We start from the raw sequence: 17,518 nt of genomic DNA on the forward strand, positions 1-17,518 counted from the left end.
CGCTGTGCCTCTTACTGCCTCCATCACGAGACCCCGACTCTTCCTTTTCATCCTTAGCACCATGCTTCCCAGGCTGCTACCCGCTCAAACCTGCCTTCTCTCCTCAGCTACCTTGGCATATCCCTTGCTCTAATAGCTCCTAGGATCCCTCCTGGTTGGAGTTGGACTCTCTCTCTAGTCCTCTCGGCCTCTGGGCAGATCTTTCAGTAAGAAGCCACTGTTTATAATTTTACAAGGAATTGTTCTGATTTCTTGTTTCTGATACTCCCAGAGTTCAAGCCTTGGGCAGCCAGTCTGATCCTCTGGCCAGGACACCTCCTAGCACCAGCTCAGGGTAGACAGAGAGTATTGGGTGTGTTTATGGCATGGATATTGCTGAGGAACCCCAGCTCTGCTGTGTTTATGCCTCAGATAGCAGGAAGGTTGGCTATCCCTTTTCACTCCTTCCCCGTTCTGTCTGTGTCTTCTGCCTTGGCGAGGCGTCCTCTGGGACAGGTAGGCATGTGTGGAGACAATGGACACTTCAGGATCTGTGGCCAGTCAGGGAAACACACAGAGCTGGGGCTGTGTTCAAAACCACCTTTATTCCCAATGTTGCCGTCACAAAGCTGTCAGGCCACGGGAGCCCCACCCTTGCCATTGTGACTAATCACCACCCAGTACACCAGAGCAGCTCAAGCCCTATCCCTTCCCCTGCCCTGCAGAAGCCAATCAATCCCCAGTTGCAAGCGCCTGTTCTTTTCTGGTGGCCCTGGCCCCTCAAGGGTACACACAGGACTCCAGAGAGAGAGAGAGAGGTCCTGTGGCATCAGTTCCTCTTCTATGTGCTGTGGGACAGCAGGAGCTGAGCCTATATCTCTTGGAAGCTGAATCACTTCACCTCCAGGAGGCTTCATCTACGGGCCCAGGAAGTCCTCCTTCCGATAGCCTTTCTGCAGTGAAGAGAGAACAGGAAGATTGGGACTGCCTTTGCTATCCCTGAGATCCTGCCTTCCCCATAATGTTCTGTGCATAGCCTGGGCCCCTTGCCTCTGTGTTCCAGGCTTGTGCCCCTCCCCTGGTGACCTGCATCCTGTACTGAGCCTCACTTCACGCCCTGAGATCCTGTTGGCTTTGTAAAACATACCGCCCGGAAGTCACGGTGGAGCTTGCTGTACTGCCAGAGGTTGGCCAAGAGGCTGGAGGCTGCCCGGGAGGACTTCTCGCTGTCAGGGCTGTGGGCATTTCAAGAGGGTGAGGGTCAAGGCTAGGAGGTAGGATGGCCAGGGTATGCCTGGGCCATGTTGCTGTGGGTTGGTTGGTCCTTACCTGTCCCTCTTCTTTTTGATAAAGACCAGCTTTCGGAGTCCATCAAAATAGAGCAGGTCCCGGGCGGCAATGGGACTGGCTACCACCAGGTTGTTGAGCACAGCTATGATGTTGACCAGCACCTCAGCTGGGGGACACTTCTCGCCCACGCTGCCAGGAAGCTTCTCAATCAGGTGGCTCACTACCTTTGTGGCTGATGAGAGGTTAGGATCAGTCTGCCCTGTTTGTTCCCTGCTGCCTTGGTGCCCAGAACCTCTGCCTCCCCTGGGGGCTGACACACACACCTGCCCACTCCATTTGACTTGCTAACCAGAAGCCAGCTGCTTGGGAGACATGGGCTGTGTACTGGACCAGGGACAGAACTCACACATCTCGTCCTTGTTCCTGGCATTCCGAGACAGGTTTCGGATGAGGCCAGTCAGTGAGCGCAGTTGGTTGTGGTCAGCGGTTCGGACACGGTCCAGCAAGGGGTTCAGGATGCGCTCCTGTTCCAGGGCTAGGCGGCTCAGCACACCTGCCCACTGCAGGGAAAGGCAGGGAGCATGGTGAAGTCCAGAAGCACCCCAGCCAACCCCATTTCAATCCTAAACAGCCCCGTTCAGGATTGAGGCAGAATCACAGCTTCACTTCTTGCCTGCTACTTCTGCCTGTTGTGCCGAGTCAGGACCTGATCAGGTAACCCTTCCGCTCAGAATGTCAGAACCCCGATCCACATGAACCCATCCCTCAGGCTGAGCAAGGGTTTTATGTCTCACTCTTAGGGATCCCTTTCCCCCAAACAGACTGTGAATTCCTAGGGTGTGGCTCTCATCCAAGAGCCAGAGAGCCTAGCATAAGATCAGGAGTGGGGCCTGTCAGCCTACTGACCCTGCGGTCACCCGCGGTGATGTTCTGGAGCGCCCCTGCGGCCGCCTCTGTTGTATGCCGATTTAGTTCACAGCGCTGCAGCAGTCGGTTGTACAACCCCACGATCTGGGGGCTCCACAACCACTCGAGGCCCTTGGGATCCTTAGATACTTCGGCAAAGGTGAGTGCATCAGCTGTGAGAGGAAGCTGAGTGGGAGGGGACAGGGATCAGCCAGAGCCAGGGGTACAACTGAGGTCAGAGGTCAGGCTGACACTCCCTGGCCCTGGCCTTCCGGGTCTGGGCTCACCTCTCGCAGCCGCCGACTCTGTGGGGTGAAGCAGCCCACCATTTCACCGGGTGGTGCCCCTGTCATGTCCCTGCGGCCCCGGCCTTCAAGCCGCTGCAAGGCTGATGGCGGCATCTCATCGTATAGGCGGTAGGACAGATTCCTCAGCACACACACAGCATTTTCCACACTCTGCGGGAGGGAACAGAGGGTGATCAGAGTGGGCCGAAGCCCCTGGGCCCCCTTGGCTCACCAGCTGCCCCTCACCTTGTCCTCACACTTGCCCACGTCCAGGGCATGGTTGATGTAGGTCACCAGGGCATCCACTAGCCCGTGGCACTCACGCATCTTCTGGCGAGTGGCCTGGGAGGCTGAGCTGAGGTTCCTGGGGATGGAGGCAGATCAGAGCTTCCCCAGGGATGCCAACACAGTCCCCTCAGGGAGCCTGAAGTGCCACTCAGGGACCCTTAACCTGAAGCCCTGTCCTGGAGATGAAATCATCAGGCACCCGTCTGTCTTTCCCTCCTGAGTTGGCACTGGCCCCTGTACTCTCCTGTTCCTGGACCTTACTAGATGCTTCTGGTCCTGCCCTTCATATACCCATCCCCCAACCAACTCCTCAAAGCTTAGGAAGAGACTTGATTCACTGAATCCCAATGCTCCAGGGTGTCCTCCCTGTCCCAGCCTTGCCTGGCCGCTAAACTTTTCTCTGCTGTTTATGTCTCCCAGTGGCCTTGGCTAACTGCTCATATCAGTTAGGTGGCAAGTGAACACACTTCTTCTGGAAGTTTCCCTAATCCTTCTCTGGCACCTGGCTCCTTCCCCTCAGCATCTCCTGGCCCAGTGCCTCCACTTAGCATACCTGAGGAAGCCAGTAGCATTGTAGAAGATCTCTGCCTCTGAGGCATTCTGCTGGATGAGGGGGGGCCCACCTGCCCCTGACAGGGGGCTGAGCACCAGGTCTGTGAGTTGCTCCAGTGTATCTCGGGCGAGGCGGTCCTTCAGGTGGTCACTGGAGGACAGGTTCCACAGGATCCCTGCACGAGATAGCGCCAGGGCTGGGTCAGGGTGGGCTCCCTGGTTCTTCTGCTTCCTCTGGGGATGAGCAGCCTCTCCACATCTTTTTACAAAGGTTTTTTTTTTTTTTTTAATTATGTGTGTGTCCATGCATGGGTATATCATAAGGGCATGAGTACAGGTACCCGTGGAGTCCAGAAGACAGCATCAGATCGCTTGGAGCTGGAGTTACATGCAGTTATGAGGTTATGAGCTGCCTGATGCGCTGCTGGGAACAGAACTTGGGTCCTCTGGAAGAGCAGCGAACACTCTGATTCCCTGATCACCTCACCTCTTGACCCCACCCTTCCCTGGAGCCTTGCCTTGTTCCAGAGCTCCTCTGGAGAGGTCGTCAGTGAGTGACCTTTGCAGGCCAGGGGCGGGAGCAGAGCAAGAGAGACAAACAAGGTGTGGGGATTTGAAGGCTACAGGGTGGAAGCGAATGGAGAGAGAGCGAGCCTGGGCTCCAAGGTGCTGCGCAGTGGAGGGCGCTTGCCCTGCTTGCCCTGCTTGCCCTGAGTACAGACCTAGCGCCACAGAAAACAAGAATCATAAGTCACAAAAATAGTTTTGAAGGCAAGACATTTCTAATCTAAGAATTTAGGAAGCTAAAAATAGAAATTCCGTGAGTTTGAGGCTATCCTGGGCTACTCAGAGAAACCCTCTCTCATAAACAATCGACAGGCAAAAGTTACATGCCTTTAACCCCAGCATTTGGAAAACACGGGCAAGTAATTTCTGTGAATCTGTGGCCAATCTGGTCTACATGAGTTCTAGGTCAGCCAGAGCCAAATAGTGAGACCTTGTCTCAAAAACAAACAATACACACAACAGTGACAAACACTGACAACAATAAGTTTAGCTTGGCATGAGGGCTCAGGCCTGTAATCCCAACAACTCAGAAGGCCTATGTAGGATTACCATGAGTTCATGGCCAGAGTGTGGTACACAGTGAGATGAAGGCCAGCTTACTGTACAGAGTGGGACAGTGAGAATAGACTCCGGAAGGGCCAGAGACATGGCTCAGTGGTTAAAAGGACAGGCTGCTCTTCTAGAGGATCTGGGTTCAATTCCCAGCACCTACGTGATAGTTCACAATCATCTCTAACTCCAGTTCCAGGGGATTGGATGCCCTCTTCTGAACCCCATGGACACTGTAGTGTACAGACATTCATTCATGCAAGCAAAACATTGATACATATAAAATAAAATCAATAAACTAAATATATATATCAGTGGCTGAGAAATGACTGAGTGGAGCACTTGCTGGTCTTAACGGGGACACAGGATTGATTCCCATTTCCAACATGACTTTTTTTTTTCTTGGTTTTTTGAAACAGGGTTTCTCTGTGTGGTCCTGGATGTCCTGGAACTCACTCTGTAGACCAAGCTGGCCTCGAAATCGCCTGCCACTGCCTCCCAAGTGCTGCGATTAAAGGCGTACACCACCACCACCCGGCCCAACATGACTTTTAATAACCATCTGTAACTCTACTTTCAGGGAATCTAAAGCCTTCTTCCGACCCTCTCTGGGTACTAGGCATGTATACAGTAAACATACAAACATGCAGGCAAAAACTTCATATATATAAAAAAAACCCCTCAAACCTTTAAAATACAATAAAATAGCCTGGTGGTGGTGGTGCATGCCTTTAATCCCAGCACTTGGGAGGTAGAAGCAGGTGGATTTCTGAGTTGGAGGCCAGCCTGGTCTACAGAGTGAGCTCCAGGAAAGCTAGGGCTATACAGAGAAATCCTGTCTCGAAACACCAAAAGAAGAAGGAGGAGGAGGAGGAAGATGAACAAGGAAGAAGAAGAAGAAGAAGAAGAAGAAGAAGAAGAAGAAGAAGAAGAAGAAGAAGAAGAAGAAGAAGAAGAAGAAGAAGAAGAAGAGAAGAAGAAGAAACAAAACAAAATACTCTTCCTGTAAGCGGCTAGAGGTAACCTGTGAAGATGGTTCGCTACTCTCTTGACCCAGAAACCACATAAAATCATGCAAATCAAGAAGTTCAAACCTTCATGTTCACTTTAAGAACACCCGGGAACCTGCCCAAGCCATCAAGGGTATGCATATCCGCAAAGCCACCAAGTATCTGAAGGATGTCACTTTAAACAAGCAATGCGTGCCATTCCGGGGGTATAGGAGTTGGTCAGTGTGCCCAGGCCAAACAGTGGGGTTGGATACAAGCATGGTGGCCAAAAAAGAGTGCTGAATTTTTGCTGCACATGCTTAAAAATGCAGAGAGTGATGCTGAACTTAAGGGTTTAGATGTAGATTCTCTAGTCATTGAACACATCCAGGCGAACCAGGCACCTGAGATGTGCAAACGAACCTACAGAGCTCATGGCCAGATTAACTTACACATGAGCTGCTCCTGCCTCACTGAGGTGATCCTCACTGAGAAGGAACAGACCGTTCCAAGTCCAGAAGAGGAGGTTGCATAGAAGAAAAAGATATCCCAGAAGAAACTGAAGAAACAAAAACTCACGGCATGGGAATAAATCCAGCATAAAATAAATGCAGATAAAGTAAAAACAAAACAAAACAAAACAAACAAACAAACAAAAAAAAAAACCAGGCATAGTTGCACACGCCTTTAATCCCAGCACTCAGAAAGCAGAAGGCAGGCAGATCTCTATGGGTTTAAGACTAGCCTGATCTACATAGTGAGTTTCAAGATAGCCAAGGCTATATAGTAAGTTCCTGTCTAAATAAATAAATAGATAGATAGATAGATAGATAGATAAATAAATAAATAAATAAATAGGCTGGCAAAATGGCTCAGCAGTCAGGTAAAGATGCATTCTGCACAAGCCCAATCACAACCTGAGTTTGATCTCCAGAAGGAGAAAACTGACTACCAAAGTTGTCCTCTGACCTCCACACAGACACTTGTTGAATACATGCATGTCCACCAAGTGATAATAAAGTAACAACTGCAGCAAGAAACTTGAATAAGCGCCCCCCCCACACACATACACAATACAAGATGGGCCTGAGAAGGCTTAAGATAAAGATTGCTGAGGGCAAGGGAGGAAGAGAGGGGAGTATGATGAGAGAGGGGTGGGGGCAGGACGGGGAGGGCAGAGGAGAGGGACAGAATGAAAGGAAGAGGCAGGCACAAGGGTACCTGTAACATTTTTGCGTAGCTCATCATCCTGCTCTCGAAGTGTCCGCAACAGCTCAAAAATGCCATTCTCCTCGACCAGCGCCAGCTTGTTGTCCACGTTGTCATAGATGAGGTTACGCATGGCGCCCGTGGCGTGGCGCTGCACCTCCTGGTTGGCGTGGTTGAAGAGCTTCACCAGTCTAGGCACTGCCTGAAGGCTGCGAGCCTATGGCACATATATACAGATGTATGTAGGCATATGCAGACCGTGAAAATGCATGCAGACATATCCACAAGCATGGAACCGAGCACATATGTATGTAGGTAATTCAGACGGTACAGGTGATATGCAAGTCTGTACACAACACATGCAAACATATTTTGGGAGTGCAGGTATGGATATGGTGACAATATATGCTACAGATGTATAGAGGACTGTGGATGTATATTCAGGCATATGAAGATGATGCAGCAAAGATGTGCGAAAGGTATGTGTATGATGTTTATGATGTATATGTGTATGTGGTGCATAAGTATGCAGGTGTATATTGGTGATGCAGGTATATACACACAGGGCATTTTGCCCTTTCTTTGTTGAGGACATAGAAAGGCGAGTTTTGCCCGGCAAGCCTAGTGCAGGGCTAAGGACATAGTTCAGGGACAGTTAGGGGCTTGTAAGGATAGTCATCGGGGGCATCAGGGTCAGTGGGGCAGTCATCAAGAGGTGGTGGGGGTGGGGTGGGGGGTGGTCTGTGGGATCTGTCACCTGCTTCTTGGCCGCTGCATCACTGTAGCACCTGTGCTGGATGTAAGCCGCTCCCAGCACCTGCAGGTTGGGGTCTGAGGCCATGAGGTACTTGACTGCTGAAGGCAGGTCAATGTCATCAAAGCTGCAGAACCAGGCGTTAGTCAGTGACCAGACTGTGCTACAGTCCCCTCCCCGCTCCAAGCCCAGCTCCTCACCCACTGCTGAGCCTCTGCAGGGTTCGATGGCCTGTGTAGCTGTCCAACCCACGTACATCCGGCAGGTGGCCTGAGTCAGCCAGGCTAAGACTGAGGCTGCGCACAGATGGGGCTCGGGCCACTGGCTCCAAGCCAGCGCCCGACACTGACCCAGCACCCCCACGGCTCCGGTGGCTGCTCTGAAATCTTTGCAGGGTTCGCATGGCAGGTGCACGGATGGTCCTGCTGGGTGGTCCCTCGGTGGCCTCTGGCCAGTCCAGGCCTCCTGCTCGGCTAGAGCTGGAGCTAGCCTGGCGCTCATAAGCATAGGCCCTGTAGGTAGAGGCGGCCGCAGGCTCCAGTTGCTCAGATACCACGCTGTATCGGTCGTCCAGGCCCCCTGCCCCTAGCCTCAGTGAGCGCAGGGATAACGTGTCATAGTCAGCTCTGCTGGCTGCCCCACCTCGCTCATGGAAGGACACTGGCCGGGTGGGCATAGGTGGAGTGGGATGGGTACCCCCATATCCCACAGCCCCAAAGGCACTGCCCCCGTTGTGGGCAGAACTCAGCCTCCGACTGCAGGTCAGATCCACGGCTGAACGGGAGGACCAGGAGGCGGGGCTGTAGGCCGGCTTGGCGATGGACCGAAGGGTCTATAGGAGGGGAGGGCACAGTGAAAGGGTATCTGGGGTTTCCCTGGCACCTCCCCTTCTGACCGGAGCTCCCAGCCTCCCCTAGAGAGCCTCCCCCTCAGTGCGGACTGCAGAGCAGATTCCCTGACTCACCGAGGTCTTGTCTCCGCTCATGCCCTGGGATCGGGAGCTGAAGCCCGTCTGCATAGTGTGGTATTGCCCCCTGGGCATGCCTGTGGACAGAGACAGTGATAGCCATGACACCGTGACTGGTGACTGGCCGGTAGAAAGGTGTTGGCTTTTCTTCTTTCTGCCAGAGGTCTCTGATCACAACCCTGGGTGTGACATCAGACTCAGGGCAGGGAGGCCAAGTTGGTTTTGGAGCACTGGTAGAACCACCTGGTAGAGCCCGAGGCAGGCACCACACCTACCCCATCCAGCTGCACATTAGCTGAGGACAGGGCGAGGGGGGGGGCTGGTCAGAAGTTTGGAATGATATGTGGATGAATGGATTGGAAGGGGAGAAAGAGGTGAAAGAGAATCACACAGGTGCATAGAAAACAGGCAACTGGGGCTGGAGAGACGGCTCAGCGGTTAAGCACGCTGACTGCTCTTCCAGAAGTCCTGAGTTCAATTCCCAGCACCCACATGGTGGGTCACAACCATCTGTAATGGGATCCCATGCCCTCTTCTGGTATGTCTGAAGACAGCTACAGTGTACATACATAAAATAAATAAATCTTTAAAAAACAAAACAAGCAACCAACCAGGCCACTGAATGACCAGAGAGAGTGGTGCAGGGTAGAAAGACAGAGGGGGGGGGCATGCAGGAAACATTGCTCCAAGAGTTGATGGTGACCGTGGGCAGGCCTTGGGTGGACTCAGCCTTTGCCAAGCTCCTCTGGTTTTGGGAAGTGCTCTTTGAGCAGAGCATCTACTACAAGGGTCAGTATCGGGGTAGGGAAGGGGCCTTCCTTTGCTCCTTCCAACTCAGCTCAGGGGTGGACAGTCTGATGTTCCCCAGACCCACCCAGATTAATGAGGCTTCTGGGCAGGGGCTGTTAACCCTTTGACGCTAGTGAGGGCCAGCTTAGGGGGCACACCCCAGCCTGGGGACCTTACGCCCACCCCCAAATTACTATCCTCCTCCCCCTAATTGGCAGGGTAGCCAGGTGATAATTAACCCCTCCCTGCACCCTCCCCTACCCCATGACCCCTGGGCATCAACTTGGCTCCAGTAAGACTTAGGCTCAGAAAGATTTTAGGCTGCAATCCAGTTCCCGACCTGTCCTTCTGCCAGACAACCCTCTCCTTCTGGTCAGACATCATGGGACCACTGTGAACTGAGGTCTGGACCTCCGAACAGAGGTTCATTGTACTGTCCACATTTAATTCCTGTTGTTGTAGCCTGGCAGGAATGGAAATGATGCTTCTGGAGTGACTGCCCTGAGCCCAGCCTGTCTGAGTGACCCTCTAACACACACACACACACACACACACACACACACACACACACACACACTGCCCCTGAGGAATACCCTGCAGGCTATTCTCATGAAGTATATCTGGGTCACTCCTGGTAGGCCCAGTTCTGCAATCCCTCAGGGAGCCCCTGCTCCAGACAGACCTGGGCTTTATCCAGGACCATTCCTCTCTGTTATACGCACTCCCATTTGGATAGGAGGCACTCTGGCCTCTCTGAGACCTCAAGTGTGCCTATGTTCTGTGGTGCAAGGAGGGAATGTGTTGGGGGGGGGGTTGCCGACAGGTGGGCCTGTCTGCTCATCTTGTGCTTCCTGAGTCTTTCCAACTTAGAGAGCAGGTAGGCCCAGCCCCAGGACCCCTGTCCTGGCTGGGGAAGGAGGGATGCCCCACCCCGGCTGCTCCCTATGCCTGCTGGGGCGGGGCAGTGACTCAGAACAGGCCTCTGTAAGGTGAGTCAATGCCTGAACCCCGAGCTTGTACGCTTGTACGGCTTCTGCCCCTGACACCACCACCACTCCTACCCTAGCCATCTCCACCGGCCACTGTCCCACTACCAACTTCATCACCCTCTGTTGGCCTACCTCTGGCGATCTCCGCGGAGCCATCAAGTTCAGCAGACCCATTGTGCCGCGACTGCTGGCCCAGCTGCAGGAGGCGGGCTCGGACTTGCTCCTGGACTCTGGCAGCTCGAAGCCGATCAGCCTCCGGTCCCTCAGCACCCCGGCGATCCAGCTGTAGGTCCGAGGGCAGCGCCAGGGAGCAAACACCAGCCTCAGGCTGCAGGGCAGACAGCAGGAAGTTACCTTCCTGCATAGTGACAGGGGCGACTAGCCAGCCCACCTGTCCTGGGCCTCTCCCCGGTCTTGTCCCTCGAGGCCCGGTTCCAGAGTCTCTTCCTGGCTGGCTCTCTTAGACAGACGCCCGCCCAGCCCAGAGCTTGGCTGGGGGCGGGGACACCTGGGCCAGGTGGGAGGGAGGGGCCTCTGCCTGCTTAAGGTGGAATTTGGGCGGAAGAACTGGCCCTGCGTGTCCTCAAGTCGCCTGGCCTTCCCTTTTCTCCTATCCCAGGACAGGGCCACAGGGACACGGGTTCTACTTGCTCTCAGTCTTCCAAACCCCGTGGGTGCCAGCGTTCTTACTATGAGAGTAGGGCAGGGAGCCTGTGGGGGCCTGTCACTACAAGCCATATGAGAAGGAATGTCCCAGCCTGGGGGTTGGGAGCTGTAGAGCATCAAAGACCAAGCAGCCTCCAAGACAGCTGGACCCAGGCTTGGTGAGGTCCCAGCAAGGCTGGCACCCAGAGACAGTTTCAGGTTTACAGAGTCTGAGTGGAGGATAAAGAACTTGAGTGCTGGAGTTTTAGAGTCAAAAGCAGCTTCCTGCTGGCCCTAACCCTGGGCTTGACAACTCAGTAAGAGAACCCAGTGAGGTAGACATGCGTCCACCCCCTGACCTGCAAACCTAGAAACTCACCCCAGCCTCTACCTGTACAGAGGCTTCAGAAGGGCTGCCTGGCCCTCTCTGGCACCTCTCCCCAGCTTCTGCCCCCCAGGCCTGGGGTGGGAGGCCCGTTCCCAACATATGAGTCAGGGCAGGCAGGCGGGGCTGCCCCAGGGGGTTGACTCAGAGGGACCTAGGCTCATGTCAGCACCTGCCAGGCTGGGGGGCCAGGAGGTTTGGAGGGAGAGCTGGGCTAGAGAAAGTGGGAGGGCTGGAAGTGAGGGGCACCAAAGCTTGTTCCTTAGAAGGTCTCCCAAGCACCCCGGTCAGGTAGACTAGCATGTTGTGAGTTAGGCCCGCCATCTAGGTAGATCGGGAAGGTTAAAAGACAAAACTAGGAGAGTTGGTGTATGACAACAAGCTGCCTCACATGCCCGGGGACTTAAGCATTCCTGGGTCTCTACCCTTAGGCTGTACTTCTTTCTAGAACCTAGTCCCTGGGCTCAGCCTGAGCTCCCTGTCCCACACCAGGTCCTTTAAGAGTCCTGGTCTCTTAAAGACATTACCAGAGGGTAAGTAGGCGCAGAGTCCTGGAAACGGAGAATGCTCAGAGAAAGAGCATCAGGAACAAGATCAGGGTGAGTAGGAAGGGCTGGAGAATGGGAGTCAGAGGTCAGAGGTCGTTGTGGAGAGAGCATGGACGGTGAAGTCCCCCAGCCCCAGGATAGAGTCAGTCTACTGGTCGTGGATGGAGGCAGGGACTGGGCAGCCTACCTTGCCGCTGGTCTGGGTCCTACTGGCCCCCTGGCTCATTCTGGAGGTCACTGCTGTAGGACAACTCCTCCTGGGCTCCATCCGGGTCCGAGATCCCACGGTGGGCTCCATCAGGGCCCAGCTCCTGTGGGCAACAGCCTCTGTTTGGAGATGGTACCGTGGGGGCACCCGAGGATGGGGTGGGAACGTTGCACACCCATCTCATCAGACCGGTTGCTTCCCTGGGAGACGTGTTTCGTGTGGAAAAATCCTGGGAGACAAGTTTGTGCGGCGCCGCGCGGCCTGGAGGCACACGCCTGGTCTGAAGAGGCCCGCCCTGATGTGCTAGGTCCACCCAGAGCCCTACAGCAGCCAGGTTTGGGAGGAGAGGGGGTAAAGGGTTCCAGGAGAGTGCAAAGTGGAGACCCATAATTACCTGGGGCTGCTGGGGGCTCAGGTGTAGCCAGGTAAGGAGGCAACTGGTGGGCATGAGGACACGGCTCTCATGGTACCTGGATGGAAGGCCAGACTCAGCTTTGGGGGTCGGTTTGGCAGAGGACTGTGGGTGCCACCGCTGTGACCAGTCTCCACAAGGACATGAGGACCGGAAGCTATATCCACTTCTCACACCAAGCCACAGGCCACCGGCCTCTGAGACTCACTTGGCATCTCTAGAAAGCCTAGAATCTGGGCACCTCCTTTAATGGCTATATGGCTTTGGCATCAGTTAATGCTCTTGAGTCTGTTCCTGTGGCTCTATGCCCCATGTTTGGATCTGTGACTGACCCCTGTGACCCCTATGACCAGTGTCCCTTCAACTTCTGTGTCTCTCTGTCTTCTTGGAGGAAGGATGGGAAGGATGCAGCAGGGCTTCCAGGAGGAGATGGTTTGATGTGTGAAGAACGCTAACTCAAGGAACTGAGAGACGGATGGTTGGACCTCTGATGTAATCAGTCCTGGAACTCAGGATCACGAAGAGTGAGTAAAGCTGTCAGAGGACTGTCATCCAATCTTCCACCCTCCCAGTGGCTGTCACCTCCCAGAGAGGAGTGTAAATTGGGGGAAGGGGGTGTGAGGGTTTCTGAATGGAGGAGGAGTGGGAGATTCTGCTTGTGGGCAGCACTTGAGGAAAGAGCTGGGGGAGGGGTGCAGAGAGGGAGCCCCTGGGTCAGGAGCTGTGGATGGTACAAGGGTGAGGGATGGACTCGCTGGGGAGTGGGTGTCGAATGCCTAGGAGGAGCCTTAGGATATTAACAGCAGAGTCTCTCAGACGCAGATGTCATGAGTATGCCAGGGCACAGACAGGTTAAGGAGGTTCCCGGTGGTCACGAAGCCTGAGGGGAGGGTGATGTCAGCACTGCTTTGGTGTGAGTTGATGAACTGGCTGGGCCGGAGACCGGCAGTGTACATCCTTGTCCCGGTGATGTCCAGAAGTCTGAGAGTCATCATGTCTGCCCGAAGGCCACCTCTTTCTCAAAGCCTGCTCAGACTTGCCCCCATGGGAGTCACTCCAGACCTGTTCCCAGGCATTGCAACCCCTACTCCATCCTGGCTCATGAGTGTCCTGGCTTCACAAGCTCTGATCTCAGCCTTATACCAAGCTCATGGACAGTAGCTGAGGAGTGCCAGTCCAGGTCAGGGAACATGTCCACCTGCCCATCAGTCCAACCACATCCATCCATTCACTGGTCGAGGTCACCCTATCCTGTGTACCAGGAACTTCTGAAGGAGGATTCTGTGGTGTGACACCCAGGACTTCCCCATGAGCATGCCCTCCCGTCTCTGCGGCAAGGAGAGCAATGTGGGGTAGCGGCCAGTTTGTGGCAGAGACACCAAAGCAGAACTAAGCACCAAAGAGCAACTTGTGCTCCTATGCAAGTACATACATGTGTGTGTGTGTGTGTGTGTGTGTGTGTGTGCGCGCACGCGCGTGCGTGTGTGCATGTAAGCCTTTGTAGAGAAGGAATTAGGAGGGAAAAGACATGGGTGGAAGCCTGCAGCAGGTGTGATGATGGGAAGCATTGCCCCAAGGCAGTGAGTTATCCCTAGAGTGTGCCTAATGCTGACCCCAGAAGGATGATGTACCAGACCGGTTGATGAGTGCTTTGTTCATACTCTGCCCTTAATCCTCATAGGGACTCCAGGAGGGCGGAGCTATGACTACCTCCATTTATAGATGGTGAAACCGAGGCTCCATAAGGCTAAATGAGTTTCTATAAATTATACCAATGAAAAGCAAACCAGAATCTCTTTCTGTCTCTCTGACTCTCTTTCTCAGCCAGGGTTTCTCTGTGTAGCTCTGACCTAGCCCTCTCTATGTAGACTTGGCTGGCTTTGACTTCACAGAATCTTCTGCCTGCTTCTGCTTCCAGGGTATTGGGAATAAAGACATGTTCCATCACATGCAGCATCTGGAGACATTTCTAACATTGCATAGTGGCAGGGCAGGAGGTCATGGGGGGGGGGTGTTGCTCGCTGGCAGAATGCAGGCCTTGGTAGATTTGTTGATGTCATCCCTAGGTCTGGGCCACTGCCTGGACACTTCCTCCAAGGGACTGTGTGTCTCTCTTAGTGGTGGGGTGCCAGTCTGTTCTTTGGTCCTGTGAGTCTCCTCTTGATGGTACTGTCTCCATGGAGCCCTTGGCTAGCCCAAGTGCGCATTGAAGCTCTCATTTGTTCTTACTCTCTGAGATAGTATCTCTTCACATGCCCTGGCTGTCCTGGAAGTCACTATGTAGCCCTGGCTGTCCTGGCACTTGCTCTGTAGACCAGGCTGCCCTTGAACTCATAGAGCTTGGCCTGCCTCTGCCTCTCGAGTTCTGGGACTAAAGGTGCCTGGCCTGGTTCCTTTATTTTCCCCCTTTGGCTTCTCTATTCCTGCTTTGTCAGCTACTGTCTTTTCTTTCTTTCTTTCTTTCTTTCTTTCTTTCTTTCTTTCTTTCTTTCTTTAAGATTTATTTATTATTATATGTAAGTACACTGCAGTTGTCTTCAGACACACCAGAAGAGGGCGTTGGATCTCATTACAGATGGTTGTGAGCCACCATGTGGTTGCTGGCATTTGAATTCAGGATCTCTGGAAGAGCAGTCAGTGACCCTAACCACTGAGCCATTTCACCAGCCTGCTGTCAAGAATTTCTGTTTTTAATGTTCTCATCATCAATTTTCTAAATTTCCTTCAAACACCTGCTTGTTCTCTTTGCCCCCCAGAGGTCAAGGAAGGCCTCTGCAGGCTTGCTCACTCTGCCCGCTACAAATTACAAATGCAGTACTACTCAGAAGTACTAATTTCTTTTTTTGGCCTTACTTATCATAAGCACCCGCCATCAACTAACACTGAGGTCAGACTTTACACTAGTGTGACTCTTGTTTGCTGCCCCAGTGCTGGGCTAGGTCTGGTCCTCTGGCTGGTGCTCACTGAGACCTCCTTAACATATCAGGGTGAGGTGGCACACACCTTTGACTCCAGAACTGGGAGGTAGAGGCAGGAGGTTCTCTGTGAATTCAAGGGCAGCTTTGTCTACATAGTGAGAACAGGAACAGCCAAGGCTATGAAGAGACAGAGACAGAGAGAACAGAGACAGAGAGACAGAAAGAGATTCTGGCTTGTGAACATAGACTGGCTGCTAGGGCTGGAGGGATGGCTTGGCGGTTAAGAGCACTGGCTGCTCTTCCAGAGGACCCAGGTTCAATTCCCAGCACCCATATGGCAGCTCACAGCTGTCTGTAACTCCAGTTCCAGGTCACACACACATGCAGGCACAACCCAGCCTGACTGTGGCATGGGCTTCTGAGATGCATCTGCCTCACCTTCCTTTTATTTATGTTCCTTTCCCCATTTCCTTATCTTCTAAGAATGTTTCTGTCTTGGTGTCCTGTGTTCTTCACCTCTTTGATGCATAATCTTGGGACCCTCCTGCTTAGCCTTCTGAGTGGTGGCTCTTACATGGGTATATCATGACGCTAGCTTTCTTTTTAATTTAAAAGGATCTTAATAATTTTAATTTTTATTTATTTAATGTATTTGACATTTCAGACACCCCAGAAGAGAGCATGGGAGCACATTACAGATGGTTGTGAGCCACCATGTGGTTGCTGGGAATCGAACTTAGGACTTCTGGAAGAGCAGCCGGTGTTCTTAACTGCTGAGCCATCTCTCCTGCGCCAAGGATTTTATTTTTTACGTATGTATGTGTATGCCATCTGTGTGTGAGCATTCACAGGGGCCAGAAGAGAACTTTGGCTCCCCTGGATCTGAAAGTTACAGGAAATTATGAACTGCCTGAAACGGATGCCAGGAACCTGATAGGTTCTCTGGAAGAGCAGCAGTGCCTGCTAACTGTCTCTCCAGTTCACAGGTTGAGTGGATGTGTTCACGAGTGTCTGGCCTACATGTATGCATGAATATGTACTGTATCACATGCATGTGCATTCCTGGTACATGTGGAGATCAGAAGAGAGTACTAGATCTTTTCTCCAGTACTAGAACTGGAGTCATGGATGGTTGTGAGCCACCACCATGTGGGTGCTGGGAACTGAATTTTATCCTCTGCAAGAGCATCAAATGTCAACTCCTGAGACAGCTCTCCAGCCCACATCATTTACTATTTATTATTATTGTTGTTTTTGTTTTGTTTTTTTGTTTTTTATTTTTGTTTTTTCAAGACAGGGTTTCTCTGTGTAGCTCTGGCTTTCCTGGAACTCACTCTGTAGATCAGGCTGGCCTCACACTCAGAAATCCACCTGCCTCTGCCTCCCAAGTGCTGGGATTAAAGGCTTGTGCCACCACTGCCCGGCCTACTATTTATTATTATTATTAATTTCTTTAACTTGTCATACTTAAAAAAAAACATTTTATGTCTTTATGTGCCTGTGGGAAGCCTATGGATGTCAGAGGACTACTTTGTAGGAATTAGCTCTACTATGTGAGTCCTCAGAGCCGGCAGCAGATTCATCTTGACAGCCCTGGTAGCGGGCTGCCTTCTTTTTTATTTGTTGAGGTAGGGTCTCATTATGTACCCAGGGCACAAAGATATGACAGTCTCTCTCCCAGCTTCTGGGATTAAAGGTATATTCCATCTACTATGTCTAACTTGTAAAATGTCTTCTCCTCTTCTTCTTCCTGCTGCTGCTTTTAAAATCTGCTGCTGCATATTTTATGTGTGTGTTTTGTCTACACATATGTTTGTGTACCTGGTAACCTGAGATGTCAGAAGAGGGTGTTGGATCCCCTGGAGTTGGGGATAATTGTGAGCCACCCTGTGGGTCGTGGAAACGGAACCCAGCTCCCTTGGAAGAACAAGTGCTCTTAACTACTGAGCCATCGCTCCAGCACCTAGACGATGTATTTTTAAATCCAATGCTTTTCTCGCAAAGCATCTGTAAGTTGCAGCACTTCATATGAACTATATATAGAGAAGGTGATGTGGGTAACTGGGGGCTTCGGTGTGTCTGCTCTGGCTGTGTGGGGTGACAGATCAAGGTCATTCTGGGGACTTGGTGTCACCACATATGCTGGCTCAGCAGCATTTCCTGTGTGGGAAGTTCTCATGCAATGTCTTTTCCGAGTAGCCAGACTCCACAGAAACCAGGTGGAAACAGACACTACAGGCGGAAGTGGGCGTGGGAGGAGAGCCTACACTGCCGCACTGCCCACAGC

The 17,518-nt window shown here is 52.6% G+C and overlaps 1 protein-coding gene and 1 pseudogene across 1 annotated transcript; one reads left to right on the plus strand and one right to left on the minus strand.

Moving 5' to 3' along the window:
• Positions 1-598: 598 nt before the first annotated feature.
• Positions 599-10,543, minus strand: Pkp3 (plakophilin 3). The gene is made up of 13 exons (XM_052195935.1): positions 10,248-10,543; positions 8,335-8,414; positions 7,571-8,202; positions 7,374-7,497; positions 6,629-6,833; positions 3,304-3,478; positions 2,709-2,826; positions 2,463-2,633; positions 2,176-2,361; positions 1,676-1,829; positions 1,309-1,501; positions 1,127-1,214; positions 599-932 (listed from the first exon to the last, which is right to left on the minus strand). Exons 1-13 carry the CDS (start codon positions 10,477-10,479, stop codon positions 897-899), a joined length of 2,394 nt encoding a protein of 797 aa, XP_052051895.1. The 5' UTR covers positions 10,480-10,543; the 3' UTR covers positions 599-896.
• Positions 5,443-5,999, plus strand: LOC127694376 (60S ribosomal protein L17-like; annotated as a pseudogene).
• Positions 10,544-17,518: the final 6,975 nt, after the last annotated feature.

The sequence above is a fragment of the Apodemus sylvaticus genome, chromosome 1, assembly GCF_947179515.1.
Source record: "Apodemus sylvaticus chromosome 1, mApoSyl1.1, whole genome shotgun sequence".
Taxonomy (NCBI): Eukaryota; Metazoa; Chordata; class Mammalia; order Rodentia; family Muridae; genus Apodemus; species Apodemus sylvaticus.